Genomic DNA, 19,175 nt, shown 5'->3' with positions numbered 1-19,175 from the left:
GAAACAACATGCTTTTTGACAACATTTATTTAATGTTGACCATTGAAATTTGGTCATTTCCCAACCAATATTCTACAACACAAATACAACGTTGAAACAACATGCTTTTGGATGATGTTTAATCAATGTTCAGTTCTGATGTTGATTTGACCATTGAATTTTGGTCATTTCCCAACCAACAACATTGATCCAACATTAGACATCAACGTTGTCTCAATTTACAAATACAACTATTTTGCAATGTTGTATCAATGTCTTGTGTTTGCTGGGGTGGTAACTAGAGTATAAGAGCTCAAGCTCAATTTCCCATTTTTTCTGGTTAGGTAATCAAATAGGCAAGGGGTTCTTAACGTTTTTGAACTTGGGGCCCAACCTCTCTACTACAGAAGGGCCTAGGGCCCACTCAAATAATAAAACTGAAATAGTATTGTATAGAGCGCACCGGTATATAAGCCGCACCCACTAAATGTTAGAGGAAAAAAAGTGTCCATATATTAGCCGCACCGGATTATAAGCCGCAGATATATAGGTTGTGAAATGAGTTATTTACACAGAAATATTTTGTAAATGTTTATTTACAGGCCTTAATTGTTTACAAACGGTGTCTGCAACACGGCAGGTAAACGGAAAATCAAACAAAACAGAAGTCATCATCATGGACCCACTAACTGCGCAAGCTAGCTCTCCAATCAGCTAAACAGACTCAATAACTCCACGGTGACGTTTTGGTGAATTTACCGACAATACAAAAGAATGCCATTGTAAGTTAATAATAATAACACAGACACTTGCAAACATGTTAGCATATTAGCTCATGCTAATAACTCTAGCTTCATGACATTACGATAACACGTGCAAACATGCATGAAAACACTTCTGCAGACATCACCATGGGACGCTTTAGTAAATAAGATTGTTTTAGTTATATTATAAAACTTACAAACGTTGTTTGGAGTGATGAATGGAGAATCCATACGAGTAGTAACGCTATGGACGGCTGGAAGACGAACAGGGCACTCCGGTTAAAAAATAAAATAAAAACACTACTCATAAATGAACGACACCTGCAGTAAGCAAACTTGTCCTTAAGATGGCACCATTGCTCATACAATAGAACACTTTATATGTGTATTTGCTTGTTGTTTTTTAACTGTTTTTATAATGACTTATTGGAGAAAAATCCATGATTTAGCTACACAGCTTCTAAGCTGCATGGTTCAAAGTTCAAGAACAAAGTAGCGGCTTATAGTCCAGAATTCACGTTACATCAACAGGAAGTGACGATAAACACACCTACAGACATCACACATGGGACGGTTTAGTAAGTAAGATGTAAATTGTTTTAGTTATATTGTAAAACTTACAAACGTTGCTCCGAGCGATGACTGAAGAGTCCTTTAGAGCAGAAACGGTATGGACGGTTATACATCCGGCTCAAGACACCAAACAGGAAGTACACTTTTAATTCGCAGCTCAAACAATAACACACCTTTTCAGTGTGTCTCACGACGCTGAAAACTATTGGTTAAAAATATAATGGCCGTTAGCGAAAAAAATCTATAAATTAGCCACAGGGTCCAAAGAGTTGGGAAAAAAGTAGCAGTAGTATAGTATATATAGTATAGTCGGGGAAAATACGGTACTCTGCATTAAAGTACAACCTTTCACTGACGAGCTAGAAATACCAAAAAACTAATAAAAATCATCTGAATAGACCTACTTTTCATTGCACTTATTCAAAAAGAATGACATTGGTCACCATGAAGTTCAAACAAATTGTTTCTCGCAACTTTTGTATTCCACACTTTTGGTGATAAACATAGTTTTTTTTTTGTTTTTTTGCTGAGACCTCCACCAGGGGATACAAAGTGACAAGAGGAGCAGGCGGCGTCACATCCCCGTCAAGACGTCTGTCTTGATCCTACTGACATATCATCCCTCAGCAGTCACACAAACACACACAAATACACACACACACACACACACACACACACGCTTATCGGCAGTGTTTACATTTGTAATTTTCACACTCCACACAGTTTTAGTGTGTGTTCATAGAGCTAACAACGTACATCCATTGCACACACAGAGGAATATCCACAGGCTGCAACAGTCCCCGCGGAAAGGCGGTCAATAACGTCAAAAGGGAACAAGCGTGTCCGCGGGCGAGCGTGAGCGTGCGAGAGCGCCGCGGGGTCCGTGGCGTGCCTTTGCACTTGCACTTGTAATGAGCTGCGTCAACACGGCGTTTGTTGTGTGAGACAAAAGTTGCTTTGCATGACCCTAACCTGCATCCTGTTCCTCTCAGCTGGCCAAAGAGAGCGAGCGACTCCAGGCCATGATGACCCACCTGCACATGCGCCCCTCGGAGCCGAAGCCTTTCAACCAACCTGTGAGTTCACGACCTTTTTCTTCCCCTTCCACCTGCAAATGTAACTAAGTGTGATTTTCCAGTGCATCCGAAAAGTATTCACAACGCTTCACTTTGTCCACATGTATTCCAAAATGGAATACATTTATTTTTTTCCCTCAAAATTCTACACAAATACCCCATACTGACAACGTGAAAAGGTTTTATTTAAAAATGTTGCACATTTAATAATGTGTATTAGTGTATCAGTATGTGGAATTAAATTATTGAAGGGATTAAGTAAAATAATTTAAAAAAATGTACTAACTTGATGCGGTTGAAGACGTTTAAACACAGTGTTTACAAAGTACAATAATTATTGAAAATAAGCTGTGATTAATTTCTTTATGTGAATCGTAACTGAGTGTTTATGAAAATTGTGGTACAAATTGGAAAGAGGAAGTGAATATATGTGTAAGAAACTGCTGTGTCATATCGGATAAGCTGTGCTTCTTCCTACTCCCTTTCGAGCATGTTGTAAAGAGAAATGAAAATATGTGATGTATCACGTTGAAAGGGCATTCACGTTCGAAATATAAACGTCAACCAAACCACAAAAAAAAAATCACATGTACATAAGTATCCCACAACATTTGCTCAATTAGCAAATTGTTGCCATACCTATCTTCAAGCTCCATCAGGTTGGATGCGTTGGATCCATTAAGTCTTATACTTATGTACTTATGATCTTTTTTAGTTTTTTTTTTTTTACATTTTATGAATTTGCAAATAAAAAAAACTAAACATTTTTCACGTTGTCATCATGGGGATGACAACGCTTCGTTGTCTTTGTGTGTAGAATTTTGAGGACAAAAATGAATGCATTTCATTTAACACCAAGCCTGTCACATCAAATGTGGGAAAAGTGAAGCACAGCACATGTAAACCTGCAACCTGCGCCCTCTGTTGACCAAATAGGGTTACTGTACTCAATTTGATTCTCTCTTTTTAACCGTTTTCTGCCCCAAACGATGCGAAGCAATGAATAAAAGCTGCAGTTTTGGAGCAGGTGGACTTAATGAGGGCTAGCAATTTGATGTAATGTGTGTGCATGTGCGCTTGTTATTAGTCGTCTGTCTAATGAATATTTCATTATTCAGATTCGTGAAGAGTCTTATTAAAATATGAAGATGTTGAAATTAATTGTCAATTAGAAGAGGAGTGTCATAATTTGAGCGGATGTAAATGCTGCAGCTGAGTGGCGTGTGTGTGAGTGTGTTATTGGTGTGTGTGTGTGGGGGGGGGGGGGGGGGCGGGGGGGGATGGCAGCCATTAACATCTAATGGGAAATCAGGAAGAGGCGTGTTCTGTCACCGCTGGAGACGAGCCTCCGGGTCACGGATTGGAGGAGGAGGTGCAAGGGCGGGGCAAAAACAAAGCTTGGCCTCAATTAACAGGGTTCGACTGTTGCCGTGGTGATTTGGCAGGGCCGCAGCGTTAATGAAGTACCTGTTAAACAGTCCCGCCCCCTCGAGTCTGCTTAAATGGAGCGAGGGGAAGAGCCGAGGTAATTCACACATTCACACACACTGAGAGGTTTTAATTAGTCCTAAACTAGTCGTCCTAACTGCTGTCCCACAGAGACCTGGTTGTGTGTGCGTGCGTTGTTGTTTTGTGTGTGTTTTGTGGATCCTAATTGGACGGTGTTCTTCCGCGAAGCCTTTGCCACCGCCAAGCGCTCGTGTTTGTGTTCCTTGCAAACATGCTGTCATGTGGTTTTGTTTTTGCAAGCGAGGTTAATTGCAGCAGCGCTGCATGTATAAATATGTGCATGTGGAGTGTGTGTGTGTGTGTGTGTGTGTGTGTGTGTGTGTGTGTGTGTGTGTGTGTGTGTGTGTGTGTGTGTGTGTGTGTGTGTGTGTGTGTGTGTGTGTGTGTGTGTGTGTGTGTGTATGAAACAAGGGAGTGTGAAAAACAGAGGTAAGCCCAGAACAATTATTTTTCTGACCAAGTATAATTTGTCGAATAGTTACGGTTTACCTGGTAATGACACAAGGAAGTGGCAAAACACTGCAATATTTGCCATTTTTTTCATATATTTAAAATTTCAATTTTAAGGAAGGAAGTACAATTTTTAGTCCTATCCTAAAGTTATTGGTAACTTCTAGCATGATTTAAATCAGGGGTTCTTAACTTTTTGGACCTCGGGGCCCAATATTTCCACTGTAGGGACCCGGGGCCCACTCAAATATGAACACTGAATTAGTAATCTTACTCTTTTTTTTAATCAGTAATTATATCTAACCTACTTGCAGTTTAACAGTGCTAAAATAAATAAAGTATAGGTCAATTAACAGTAATAATAATATTGTATACGGTCGTTAAATAAACTGTCAATAAAATTAAAGTACAAATGTAAATACAGCTTCTCCACTTTAGTCATAATTTTTGGTCTTGAGAAACTTCTCTATGACTTTAGCTCCAGACTTCTTCTCTCTGTTTGAGAGGACCACAGCTGAGATATTTTTGGGCGGCCCTCGAGGGGGCATTCGCAGACCAACAATGGTTAAGGAATACTGAACGAGCAGAGGTTTTTAGAGCGTGAGGCAGAGCAGCTATATGAAAATAAAGATTTATTTTTTTTAAACCTGTGTAATTGTAGCCAAATTCATATTCTTAAAGGTAAAATTAATAGATTTGTAGTTCCTACGGGGTAATCGGAAGCTGGAGTTCGCAGAAAATGCCACAAAATATGCTCCAAAAATGAATATTTAGGGAAGGCCCGATCCGTATTATATTCTTCTCTGATCTAGAGCAAAGATGTCCAAACTTTTTGACTGGGGGCCGCATTGGGCTTAAAAAAAAAAAAAAAAAAAAAAAAAATTTCAAATAAAAAAAATAAAAATAAATAAATAAAAAAATAAATAAAAAATAAAAAAAAAAAAAAAAAAAAAATATATATATATATATGAGTACATATTTAATAACAATATAATGGATATATATTTAATAATTATTATAATTGGTTATTAAGAGTATGTGAAAGTTCAACGCCAACCTTGTTTATTTCCGTGACGACGTCCTTAAGGTTTTATAATCAATCAGAAATGTCAAGCAGCTAAAATGCGCCACACATGCATGAGTGTGAAGAGAGTGTTTTGCATATTTCCCATCATCCCTTGTAATGGACTTAAATGAGTGTACTTTACATTTTGTTTATTTAATGCTGATTGGATATTTTTTTATAATAGCCACACAGTTCAATGAGCAGGTTGTGTTGTATGTGACCTTGTGTGTTGAATTTTTGTGCTGGTTTATTTATTTTTTCCTGCATCATGACTAGGGAAGGTTGTTTGGATTTTGTCATACAAGTAAATGCTGCGCAGTGTATCCTGACAAGTACAATTATGGGTTGAGTTACTCTTGTTAGACTTAGACTTAGACAAACTTTATTGATCCACAAGGGAAATTGTTCATTGATCCACAAGGGAAATTGTTGGCCCCCAGATGGCGACAAAATAGCAGCTATCAGACGGCTGGCTATTTGTCAATCAATCAATCAAAGATTATTTATACAGCCCTTAATCACAAATGTCTCATAGGACTTCATAAACCACAACGACATCCTCGTATATGATATGAATACATCGTGTATTGCTTATTGAACTTGTGCCGTATAGCGGAGCCAATTGAAGACGTCGGCGGGCGACAAATAGACCGGGGTGGCCGTAGTTTGGACACCCCTGATCTAGCGCATATACTACTTTATATGATTATATCACACCTTCTTACAAACGCTTGCCGTTGTTATTTCCAAATATACGATACCCGATAAAAACACCTACATTCACAATGTGGCCAGGCTATGAATATTTTGGGCCTTACTGTTAATGCAAGGAACGAAAAGCTAACATGTGTTGTCTGATTGTTGCGCTACATAAACAACACGTTCATGTCTTTTAGTTGAACCTGGCATCCAGCGGCTCTTTTCTCAAGCGGGACAGCGACCTCTACCCAGAGGGCCTCCCTCACCCACCCACCTCAGCTGCGACCCCCATCACTCCGCTGCGCCAGGGACCCTCGGTCATCAGCTCGTCCAGCCTCCACAGCCACTCCCACGCGCACGCTGTCGGGCCCATACGTCGGCGCAACTCCGACAAGTACTGCACGCCCATCGCCTCAGGTAGGCCCGCCTCTTCCTCTGTCTCTGGCTGGCTTTACAACCTTGTTCTTCATCCATACTTTTCCCCTGATGTTCTTTCTGGGATTGTTGAATCCAGAAAGACACATTCTATTCGCTCTTTATATTTGTTAACTTCAAGTCAACATGGAGCTCTTTTTGCCATTCACTTCTCATCCTCAGCAGTCTTCCCCATCTTTTCCTCCGAATGTCTATTATTTATTTTTATTTTTGTTCATCTCTATGCTCTATATCCGTTGTTTCTTTTTTTAGATGCACATTTGCGGTTATTTCTTCAAAGTGCAATTTTTTTTTGCAAAATGTACATTATCCGTGTACATCAGTGTTTCTTACCCATTGTTGGGCCGTCTCTATAGTCTTTACTCAGTTGTAATACACTTTTCCACCAGTTGTGGCAGTAATGACAATCTGAAACAAACAGAAGAAGTCTGGAGCTAAAGTCATGGAGAAGTTTCTTTAGCGCAAACAAAATGACTAAAGTGGTGAAACTATTTTCATTTGCACTTAAATTGTATTGACAGTTTAGTTAGTTAGGGACGGCGTGGCGCAGTGGAAGAGTGGCCGTGCGCGACCCGAGGGTCCCTGGTTCAATCCCCACCTAGTACAAACCTCGTCATGTCCGTTGTGTCCTGAGCAAGACACTTCACCCTTGCTCCTGATGGGTGCTGGTTAGCGCCTTGCATGGCAGCTCCCTCCATCAGTGTGTGAATGTGTGTGTGAATGGGTAAATGTGGAAGTAGTGTCAAAGCGCTTTGAGTACCTTGAAGGTAGAAAAGCGCTATACAAGTACAACCCATTTATCATTTATTTAGTTAGGAAACATATTCATAATCATTTATTTTAACACAACTTAATGTATTTTTTGTCAGTATATTTAGTTAATACCTATTTTTCTAGTCAGCCTGACCTAAGCATAAGGTTTAAGTGTTAACAATAATCCTTGTGATTAACACATGCTTTCATATCATTTGACAAGGTTGTACACTGTAAGTATTGGTTAGATATGATTATTGAATATGATTCAAATCAAAAGAAAGATTGCTAATTCAGTGTTAATATTTGAGTGGGTCCCCGCCCCCCAGCAGGCACAAGACATTGATACTACCTTGATTATACGTACATGTAATTTAAAACTGACTTTGGAACAACGTTGCAAAATAGTTGTATTTGTAAATTGAGACACTGTTAATGTCCAACGATCGATCAATCAATCAATCAATCAATCAATGTTTATTTATATACGGTAGCCCTAAATCACAAGTGTCTCAAAGAGCTGCACAATCCACAACGACATCCTCGGTACAGAGCCCACATAAGGCCAAGGAAAAACTCACCCCAGTGGGACGTCGATGTGAATGACTATGAGAAACCTTGGAAAGGACCGCATATGTGGGTAACCCCCCCCATCCATGTTGTTGGTTGGAAAATGACCAGATTTCGATGGTCAAATCAACGTCAGAACCCAACATTGATTAAACGTCATCAAAAAGCATGTTGTTTAAACGTTATGTCAGTGTTGTAGTATTTTGGTTGGGAAATGACTAAAATTAAATGGTGAAATCAATGTCAGAACCCAACATTGATTAAACGTCATCAAAAAGCATGTTGCTTCAACGTTGTGTTTGTGTTGTAAGGTATTTGTTGGAAAATTATTACATTTCAATGGTCAAATCAACGTCAGAATGCAACATTGATTAAACGTCATCAAAAAACATGTTGTTTCAACGTTATGTCAGTGGTGTAGTATTTTGGTTGAGAAATTACTAAAATTCAATCGTCAAATCAATGTCAGAACCCAACATTGATTAAACCTCGTCAAAAAGCATGTTGCTTCAACGTTGTATTTGTGTTGTAGGATATTGGTTGGGAAATGACCAAATTTTAACGGTCAAATCAACGTCAGAATCCAACATTGATTATACGTCAGAAAGGATGTTGTTTAAACGTTGTATTTGTGTTGTAAGGTATTGGTTGGAAAAGTATTACATTTCAATGGTCAAATCAACGTCAGAATGCAACATTGATTAAGCGTCGTCAAAAAGCATGTTGTTTCAACGTTGTATTTGTGTTGTAGGATATTGGTTGGAAAACGACCAAATTTCAATGGTCAAATCAACATCAGAACCCAACATTGATTAAACGTCGTCAAAAAGCATGTTGTTTAAACATTATGTCAGTGTTGTAGTATTTTGGTTGGGAAATGACTAAAGTTCAATGGTGAAATCAATATCAGAACCCAACATTGATTAAACGTCGTCAAAAAGCATGTTGCTTCAACGTTGTATTTGTGTTGTAGGAAATTGGTTGAGAAATGACCAAATTTTAATGGTCAAATCAATGTCAAAATCCAACATTGATTATACGTCAAAAAGGATGTTGTTTCAACGTTGTATTTGTGTTGTAAAATATTATTTGGAAAATGACCACATTTCCACGGTTTAAATCAACGTCAGAATCCAACATTGATTAAACGTCGTCAAAAAGCATGTTGTTTCAACGTCATGTTTGATTTGCTTAACGTCAGAACCTAATTTAAAGTTGTCAACGTTGCTTTAATGCCTTGTGTCTGCTAGGCCGGGCTCCGGTTTTAAAAAGGTTCAGAACCCCTGCTGTAAATTGTGTATATTTTCATTCTAATTTTTTTCTCAGTTAGCTCACACCGTGGTTAGGGTCAACGGTTAACGTTTTTTGATTGTCCTGTATTTCCAGGACATTTTGAAAAAAATTACTTTGACAATAATCATATAAGTATTATGATATACTAATATTTGTCAATATTTTGCGATGAATTCCATTTTAGAGCTGGCTCAGAACTGTGAGTTCTACAAGAACGCTGATGTCAGGCCCCCCTTTACTTACGCCTCTCTTATACGCCACGTAAGTCGCAACACTTCTCCCTTCTTGCCTCCGTCTCCGTCCTCTCCGCCCTAATTACGTCCTTTCTCTCTGCGCCCTCAGGCCATTCTGGAGTCCCCAGACAGACAGTTGACTCTGAACGAGATCTACAACTGGTTTACACGGAAGTTCGCCTACTTCAGGAGAAACACGGCCACGTGGAAGGTAAAAGGCACATGGCATACACGCACAGCTCTACTTCTCAAACTACATGGGCGCTATTTCTTCAACACTCAGAAATCAGTATCATTATTTTATTTACCTCATAAAATGACACACCTTAATATACATATATATATATATGTATGTATATATACAGCAGTTGCAAGCAGAAACAGTGTGGAGAAAGAAGAGGGAGATTGGACGTATTTTGAATTCAAAACTAGTGATAAAGGTGGAGATATAAACACTGAAGCGCTGCTCTGCAGCTGGTGCTTTGACGTCTCTCCGTAGTGTTTTAGCTACTTCTACATCACTAATCCTCGCATCGATGGCGACAAATAAAGTATGTTTCTTACAAGTATCATCCCTGCAGGACGAGAAATAGCTAAACATGCTTCACTACACAGGAGTATACAATAGCTCACCGCTAACAACAAGCTAGCGTTCGTGAACGTAAACAAAAGGGTGGATCCATACAAATATCGATTGCAATGATATGAAGTATTAGAGCCCTATGTAATCGATACTACAATGATTGCATCACTATTTTTTAATCATCTCAAAATCTTTAATTTTTAATATTTATTATATTCATAAATTCAGGAAATACGTCCCATGACACAGGAGGACTTTAAATATGACCAATGTATGACGGTGTAACTACTTGGTATCGGATCGCTACCCAAATGTGTGGTATCGCCCAAATCTTATATAAAGTGTCATATATATATATATATTTTTTTTTAATTTTTTTTATTATATAGATATATACATATATCATTTATATATATATATATATATATATATATATATATATATATATATATATATATAAATGATAAATGGGTTATACTTGTATAGCGCTTTTCTACCTTCAAGGTACTCAAAGCGCTTTGAAAGTATTACCACATTCACCCATTCACACACACATTCACACACTGATGGCGGGAGCTGCCATGCAAGGCGCTAACCAGCAGCCATCAGGAGCAAGGGGTGAAGTGTCTTGCCCAAGGACACAACGGACGTGACTAGGATGGTAGAAGGTGGGGATTGAACCCCAGTAACCAGCAACACTCCGATTGCTGGCACGGCCACTCTACCAACTTCGCCACGCCGTATATATATATTTATATATATATACACATATATATATATATATATATATATATATATACTGTATATATATATTATTCATTTATATGTATATTTATATAAAACATTTGTATCAGCAAATTGTCTGAGTTTGTTGCTGATCTAGTGATGCACGCATATAATATAATTATAATTGGGGATTTTAATATCTATATGAATACCCTCCGCGCGTGGTGCTCCAGACTATATTTAACAGCTGTGGTCTTACACAAATAATAATTGAACCCACACATTGTAATAGATCTAGTCCTTGCCCAGGGTGTCACCACCCTGTTAAGTCATGGTACTCCCTTACACTAAAGTCATGTCCGATCACTACCTTATAAAATTTGAAGATCTGACTCACTGTCCACAAGCTACTAAAAACCAATGCTTGAGCAGCCATAACAATGATGCAGCCACCACTCTGTAACGATGGATTGATTACCGTGATGATTGTGGTTTCAACACCAACACAGAACAGTGAAGTTGTTGGACTACAGTGAGAGTGTTTGCAGAGCAAAAGGGTCAAGTGCAGTAGCGTCTGCATAGTGGTATTAAAACGTGAGAAATGGTCCGAATCCATCATTCAAGCCGCAAATTCTAAAGAGGCTATTGGTTAGGGTCACGGTACTGAATGATACAGCACACCCTTTCCACCGGACTTAGCTGAGCTCCTCAAAGACAAGACTGATTGGACACTTATTGGCTCTTTGTGTCCTTGACGAGACACAAGTTCTCTTCTGAGGCCAGCGCCTCACCTCACTCGCATAACGAGAAGACACTCTCTCCCTCCCTCACGCTGATCCCGCCAGTGCAGCTGCTGACCCACTTCTGCACAAACCCGCCGCTAATGCCAGGAAGAGTCAGAGAACGAACGAAGTGAAGGAAGACCCCGACCTCCCTATCCTAATAGTCCTGAAACTGAGGCTCCAAGGAGCAAGGGGGTGACGAGGCCTCCTCATATTTAAATATAGCCTTTATAAATATATAAGCCACTTAAATATGGCTCATGTATTTATACAGGAGCGCAGTCAAACAGTCGCTTAGTAGGCCCTTCAATTTCACCAGGAGAGAGGAAGTCACGGATCAGAGAAACGTGGAACTTCAGGAAGAGTGAGAAGGTTTTCAGTCGATGAGAATGTTTGGTAACAGTTTTTGAAATAGCAAAAACTGACAAAGTTAAACAGAATGCTCATGGACTAAACATTTGGAAGGCCAGTTTATTTACAGAGCACAATTAGTACTCAAGGCAATGCAAAGTTATTGACAGAAAATGACCAGAAGGCAAAAATAAGAATATGAAATAAAAATAACCATAATTCAAAAAATTAAAATCATAAAAAAACATCATACAAATAATCATAATTAACATTAAAATCAGGAAAAAATCTAAAATAATCATAATTAAAATTAAAATCAGAAAAAAACATCATACAAATATCATAATTAACAATAAAATCACGAAAAAATCTAAAATAATCATAATTAAAATTAAAATCAGAAAACATTTTATCATAATTCTAATTAAAATCAGAAAAAAATATGCAATTCAAATTAAAATCAGAAAATAAAATCATCATAATTCAAATTAAAATCAGAAAAAAATAAAAAATCATGATTCAAATTAAAATCAAAAAATAAAAACATAAAAATACTCATAATTCTAATTAAAATATGTAAAATCAGAAGATAAAATCAAAATAAAATAATGATCATTCTATTTAAAAGCAATCAAATAGTGTGGATAAAATACTTTCAGTTGCCATGTGCAAAATTAAATATTTGTGTTTTCATTGTTAATATTTTTTTCTATTTCTGTACTTTACTGTAATTTTATCATGATTATTTCCTTTTTTTTATCATTTCTTTTGCTTTGTTTTCAACATGTCCAAAATAAACTACTACACTAGACTGGATATAAACATTGCCAACGCTGACGACTCCAGATTTTAGCAGCATAAAACTGAAACGCGGTCTCACCATGTGGAATTTGGACATTAGCCACAAGTCCTCCTGGCCAGCTCGCCACGTATGTAGCATGTAGCATATAGCATATAAGATGTGTAACTCTATGAAGTAGTTACACGTGTTTGGCCCTGACTCTAGGCACCAGCAGGAGACCACTCCCCAAGGTTCTCGGAGCCCGGGATGTTTCATACGGTTCAAACGCGTCGGTGATGTACTTTGGCAAAAGACTTGCATGCAAGGAGATCTCTTTTAAAGTCTGGAAGCCGGTGCAGTCACCTGAGCACTGGACTAATATGGTCGTATTTGGTTTAGTCAGGAATCGAGCAGCAGTATTACAGTTGAGCCCAGTGAGAAGACCATCACAGTTGTCTAACCTGCTGAAAACAAAGGACTAGTCTTTCTAAGTCCAATACTCTTTTTTTTCTTCTTAATTCTGGGACAGATTTAGCAGTCGGTTGTATTTTCACTGCGCACAAAGTAAGCGTGTTTTAAAAAAATGCGTTGCAGTTGAGTGACACGCGTGTTGTGACCCTCTCTAAATGACTCCTAATGTTTTAACTGGGAGAATCAGGCTTTCATCACGGATACAAATGCAAATAATGCCTTTATGGCAGCGCGCGTGTGTGTGTGTGTGTGTGTGTGTGTGTGTGTGTGTGTGTGTGTGTGTGTGTGTGTGTGTGTGTGTGTGTGTGTGTGTGTCGCCGGGGTGGCAGGCGAAGATTGGGGTCACACTCATTTACAAAACTTAGCATCGCGGCTCAGGGGTTGAAGGGATGCGGAGGAGAGAGTGTTCCTCCGCTGATTACGGTTTGTGTAATTATGCGCGTGTGTGTGTTTGTGCGTACGCGTGTGTGTGCGCGCGCGTGTAATTACGAGGAGGAGTGATGCACGCCTGGCCTGTCCCTCCCTCTCGGCTTAGAAGAGCATGTCAGAGAGAATATGCGGGATTTAATTATAGACGAATTAAAATTGGTAATGAAATTGGGCATGAACACGCTACAAATGGCAGATGAAAAGGGAGGCCTGTCCCTTTGGGGGGTGGGGCGAAGATAGCGGTGTGTGTGTGTGTGTGTGTGGGTGTGGGTGTGTGTGTGTGTGTGTGTGTGTGGGTGGGTGGGTGGGTGTTTGTGTGTGTGTGTGCGCTCGATGATGGCTGATTACAAAAGTGAGAGATAAAATAAAGCCGTGTGCAGGTGCCAGGCAGCTGCGTGCAACAAAAAATGTAATCGGAATAAAATGTGTTGGCTCAAAATAAACTGAAGACCAACTCAATGTTACTTTCTCGGTGGACCACTCTAAAAATATCACATTGGTTATCACCCCAAACCATCAATAAATGTAATAACATCCATAATAAATAATATTAAAAAACATAAAAAAGTGAATAAAAGGTGAAATGTGACAAAAAAAAAAGGTTTCAATTTTGACTCTAATAACACAAAGATGCAATTTAGGCTGTTTTTTTTTCTTTAAAACTGTCATTGCTCAAAAAATAATAATGCATTAAAATCAGTATTGTTATCAGTTATAACTTCAATTACTTCACATGAAATATTCCACATTTGTTGGGCAAATATTGCATATTATGTATATTTTCTTTCTTTACTTTTTTTTATTCTCTTACTTAAGGTATTAGTTGTTTTTTTTCCATTTTGACAGGAAAAAAAATAGTGTCCAATATTGCAACAAATATTAAATTATCTAACTTTTTAAATTAAAAATTCAAATAGATACTTAAGCAAGTTATCCATCTAGTTGTACACTATAAAAGTGACCAACAGATTGTACTGTAAAATTTACGGCGGTTTTTACAGCATGTTACTGTAGGTTAAAAATAAACAACCAAGGTTGTTTTTTTACAGTAAAATTCTGTCGACTGAGCTGTCAGTTTTGGGTTTTTTTTACCGTAAAATCCACGGTTTATGTTTTTACGGTATATCACTGTAAATGGAATAAAGGTACCACATTTTATCATGGTAAAAACTGGCAGCTGAGTTGCCAAAATAAAATGTTAAAATGTTTTCTATTTACAGTAATATGTTGTAAAAAAAAAAAAAAAAAAAAAAGAACACCATATATTTTGCAGTAAAAGTCTGGCAACAAAGCTGCCAGTTTTTTCCGTAAAAAACAGTGGTAAAATCTAGATTTTTTTTTACACTGTATGTTAATTATTTTTTGGAAATAATTAAAATTAATAGGCAAAATCATTAATTATTTACTGTTACAAGCGGCTTTCCAATGAAAACAAGTTTGACACCCCTGTTCTAGATGCTTGTATCTTTTTGTAACTACATTATTTGTAGGGCTTTGCTTTGGAATATGTCAAAGTAAAGTGCATTTTTGCGGGGTTGGAACACTGATAAACATTGTTTTTCCACTTTGGTGTTCAAGGAACTTTACTGTCATACCAGCACACATAAGATGTAGTAAAAAATGTAGTACCCGAGGTCCCAGATGAGTACCACAAGTAGGATAGTATGTACATAATATTTTTAATAGAATAGGAAATTTTTATTGAGGGCCGCTTGAATAATGTTTTAATATACATACATATATACAGTACACATACACACATATATATATATATATATATATATATATATATATATATATATATATATATATATATATATATATATATATATAAATATATATATATATATATATAATTGTCTATGAATTTGATTATATGTTATTTTACCTATCTTAAGATTTTACTGTGAAATCTGGCAGCTCAATTAAACCGTAAAATGTGTGATGTTTTTTACAGCATATAAAAAAAATAATAAATGGAATGGAATTTAAAAACAATACCACTGTTTTATACGGTAAAATTCATGCAACAGATCTGCCTGGCTTTTTTTTTACCGGTAAATCTATGGTTGTTGTTTTAGTAGTGTATTACTGTATATGGAAAAAAAAGTTGATTGTACAGTAAAAAAAAAAAACGCAGGTCGCCAGAATTTTACCGTAAAATCATTTTTACAGTGTACAATTTGATGAATAAGTTTCTTTGAAATCATAAGTATTTATCTTTATTTTGACAAAAAAAAAACATTTTTGGGGGGAATATATGATATTTCAATGTTTTGTTGAATTAATAGATAATATTAAATGTTAAAATAAATGCAATTGCATGCAGTTAATGTCTTTTTAATGTCGAAATGGAAAGAAGAAATACATTTAGTAAGAAAACATGAAGTACTTTATTAACACGTATTATTTCCAGGCTAATAGGACTAAATTATAGAAAACATTTACATTTCCTACTTGCTTTTGTATTAAATAGTCATTAAAACAGAATAGATGGATGGATGTAATCAAATGATCTAAATAATCGTTGCTTTAATCTGCACTAAAAATGCTGAGAAAGGCCCTCAATTTGATGTATTTTTATTTAAATGTGTTACATTATTATTGAAAAAGTGGCTTTATTATGTAATGTACTGATTTGTAGTCAAATAAAACATAAGACGTGTTGAAGTCTGGTAATTTAGAGCAACTTTCTGAGCAACAAATAGGAAATTGTTGAAGATGTGCTATAATAAACGTATAAACTCAACATGAAGGGTCAAAACATGGAGCGAAGCACGTGATTCTAAAAAATAAACAAAGCTAAACACACTTCTGATACATCTTCAAGTGTTTTTCTTAGATTTATTTCATCCTTAAAGGTGATAACATCGCCAGTGTGAGACCTCCTTTCCACATATGATCTTTGTGCAGCACAGGAAGAGAAAAATGAAAAAAGCCAAACATAAATAGTACTAATTAATTCATCTCTGAACATGTCACAGGTGTCCTGCATGCACTCCTGCTCTTTTCGTACTTTTGCTTTCGTTATGTTAATGAAAATCCACCCCCCCTCCCAAAAAAAAACATAATGACAATTTGCCACACAAAATTAAACACAGGTCTCTCCCTTCTTCCCCTTACCCAGAATGCCGTGCGCCACAACCTGAGTCTGCACAAGTGTTTTGTCCGCGTGGAGAACGTGAAGGGGGCCGTGTGGACCGTGGACGAAGTTGAATACCAAAAGAGGAGACCACCAAAGATGACCGGGTGAGCGCGCACACACACACACACACACACACTCCTGTGCTGTGATGTTTCTTGAGGGTGATGTGAGTGTGCGCTGATAGCTGCTGGCACTATGATTGCCTTAAATGGCCCTTCATGTACCGTATGTGTGTGTGTGTGTGTGTGTGTGTGTGTGTGTGTGTGTGTGTGTGTGTGTGTGTGTGTGTGTGTGTGTGTGTGTGTGTGTGTGTGTGTGTGTGTGTGTGCGTGTGTTTTGCCTGTTAGTCAACACCATTAGTAAGCAGCTGTGTGAGATGCACGGGAGCAACAAAGCTTGTTAGTGAACGCAAACAGATGTTCTCTCCAATTGCAACAGAAACTGGGGTTAATTATATGCACACGCACGCACACACACACACACACACATACACATACACACACACACACACACACACACACACACCTGCACTTCAGTTATCAGAGCGTCTGCTGTGTGTGTGTTTAAGCATCTGTTTACAGTCTGTGCATGTTTCTACTTAGAACAACATATTTGTCAGATTTCATGACATTTTGTCTCATCTCTCTCCCGCCTTTGTGTGTGTGTGTGTGTGTGTGTGTGTGTGTGTGTGTGTGTGTGTGTGTGTGTGTGTGTGTGTGTAGGAGTCCAACTCTGGTGAAAAACATGATTTCAGGCCTGGGCTTTGGATCCCTAAACGCCAGCTACCAGGTAAGGAATGCCCTACTCCCATCTTTCTTTCTGGCACACACACACACACACACACACACACAGCAGCCAATCACAATCAAGGACACTAATATCAATTCCCTTTTATAATTAGCAGATTCCCTAACGACGTTCACGCTTCCTCCCTCTTCTCCCACATGAACCTCACCTCCCACCTCACTCTCCCATGCAGGCGCCGCCACCCCCCCCCCACACACACACACACACACACACGCACTGCGTCAAGTAGTTGTCAATTAAGGTTACTGCATAAAATTAGCACCCATGGCAGCTAAAAAAACCAAAACATTTCTGAGCCAATGAGAATCGCCGCATTTTTCTTGCATGTGAAAGCATCCAGACTTTCTCCTCATCTTGTACAATTACATAATGTTGTCTTCTTTTTTTTTTATAGAAAATTCTTAAACATTACTTTTTCTCAAAATATTGCAACTTTTTTTCTAAAATAAAACATTACATTTTTCACAATATATTTGACTTTTATCATGTAAAATGGCATATTGTTTTCCTAAAAATGTTTTTAAAATATTTCTTCACAATTCTTGTAAAATCACTTTTTTTTACAATATTGCATTTTTCTTTTAAAAAAAAAGACTATTTCACAATATATTTGAATTTTAACGTGTAAGAAATATTTTTTTCTCAAAATATTCTGACATAATTCTTGTACAATGACAACTTTTTTCTCGCAATATTATTAACTTAAACAAAAAACAACAACCAAAAAAAAACTATTTTTACACATATAACTTTTTACTCACAATGTTGCAGAATCTAAACAAATATATAAAATAAAAATGTCACTATAATCATGTAAAATGGCATACCTTTTTCTTAAAACTTGTTTTTTAATATTTCTACACAATTATTGTAAAATAACTTTTCTCACAATATTAAATATTTATTTAAAAAAAAATCATAATATATTTGACTTTAATCCTGTAAAATGGCTTTTTTTTTCTTAAAATATTACAACATAGTTCTTGTACAATGACAACTTTTTTTCTAACATTATTACTAACTTGTTTCCAAAAAAAACCCAAAATAAAACACTTTTCTTCATAACATATTTAATCTGGTAAATTACATACTTTTGTCTGATAAAATACATTTTAAAAAATTCTGAATTTATTTGACGATAATCATGTAAAATTACATATTTTTTTCTTAAAATAATTTAAAGAAAATTCTTAAAATATATTTGTTTAATATCCCGACACTTTTCTCACAATATTAAATATTTATAAAAATAAATAAACCCCCAAAAATAATAATCACATATTTGACTTTAATCCTGTAAAATGGCATAATCTTTTTCTATAAAATATGAACTTTTTTCTCAAAATATTCCGACATAATTCTTTATTTTTCTTTATTTTTTTCTAGCAATATTACTAACTTCTTTCCAACAAAAAACTAAACATTTTTTTCACAATATATTTGACTTTAATACTGTAAAAGGATATCATTATGTCTTGTAAGTAAGTAATTCCCAGTATATTCCTAAAAATTATTGCATGAAAACTTCTTTGACAATATTGCAACTATTTCTTTTTTCAAACGTGTCATCTGTTGAGACAAACTGCGCTGAAGTAACAAAGAGGCAGAGTTGAGAATAAACGGCTCACAGAAGAATGGTGACACCTGACTTCATGCAGCCATTTTGCAGGCCTTTTGTAGGTAGAAAAAACACACGGCTG

General features: G+C 36.8%; 1 protein-coding gene across 3 annotated transcripts in view; it reads left to right on the top strand.

The window, feature by feature from the left end:
• Positions 1–19,175, top strand: part of foxp4 (forkhead box P4) — a 260,328-nt gene that overhangs the window by 232,309 nt on the left and 8,844 nt on the right. For all 3 annotated transcript variants that reach the window (XM_061984854.1, XM_061984855.1, XM_061984852.1), the window contains exons 11-16: positions 2,309–2,392; positions 6,314–6,533; positions 9,352–9,428; positions 9,510–9,611; positions 16,651–16,772; positions 17,391–17,457. In XM_061984854.1, coding sequence (XP_061840838.1) covers positions 2,309–2,392; positions 6,314–6,533; positions 9,352–9,428; positions 9,510–9,611; positions 16,651–16,772; positions 17,391–17,457 — 672 coding nt within the window. The remainder of the gene's footprint in view (positions 1–2,308; positions 2,393–6,313; positions 6,534–9,351; positions 9,429–9,509; positions 9,612–16,650; positions 16,773–17,390; positions 17,458–19,175) is intronic.

The sequence above is a fragment of the Nerophis lumbriciformis genome, linkage group LG23 (genome assembly GCF_033978685.3).
Source record: "Nerophis lumbriciformis linkage group LG23, RoL_Nlum_v2.1, whole genome shotgun sequence".
Taxonomy (NCBI): Eukaryota; Metazoa; Chordata; class Actinopteri; order Syngnathiformes; family Syngnathidae; genus Nerophis; species Nerophis lumbriciformis.
The sequence above is the reverse complement of the archived record's forward strand: the minus strand, read 5'-3'. Positions and strand labels throughout refer to the sequence as shown.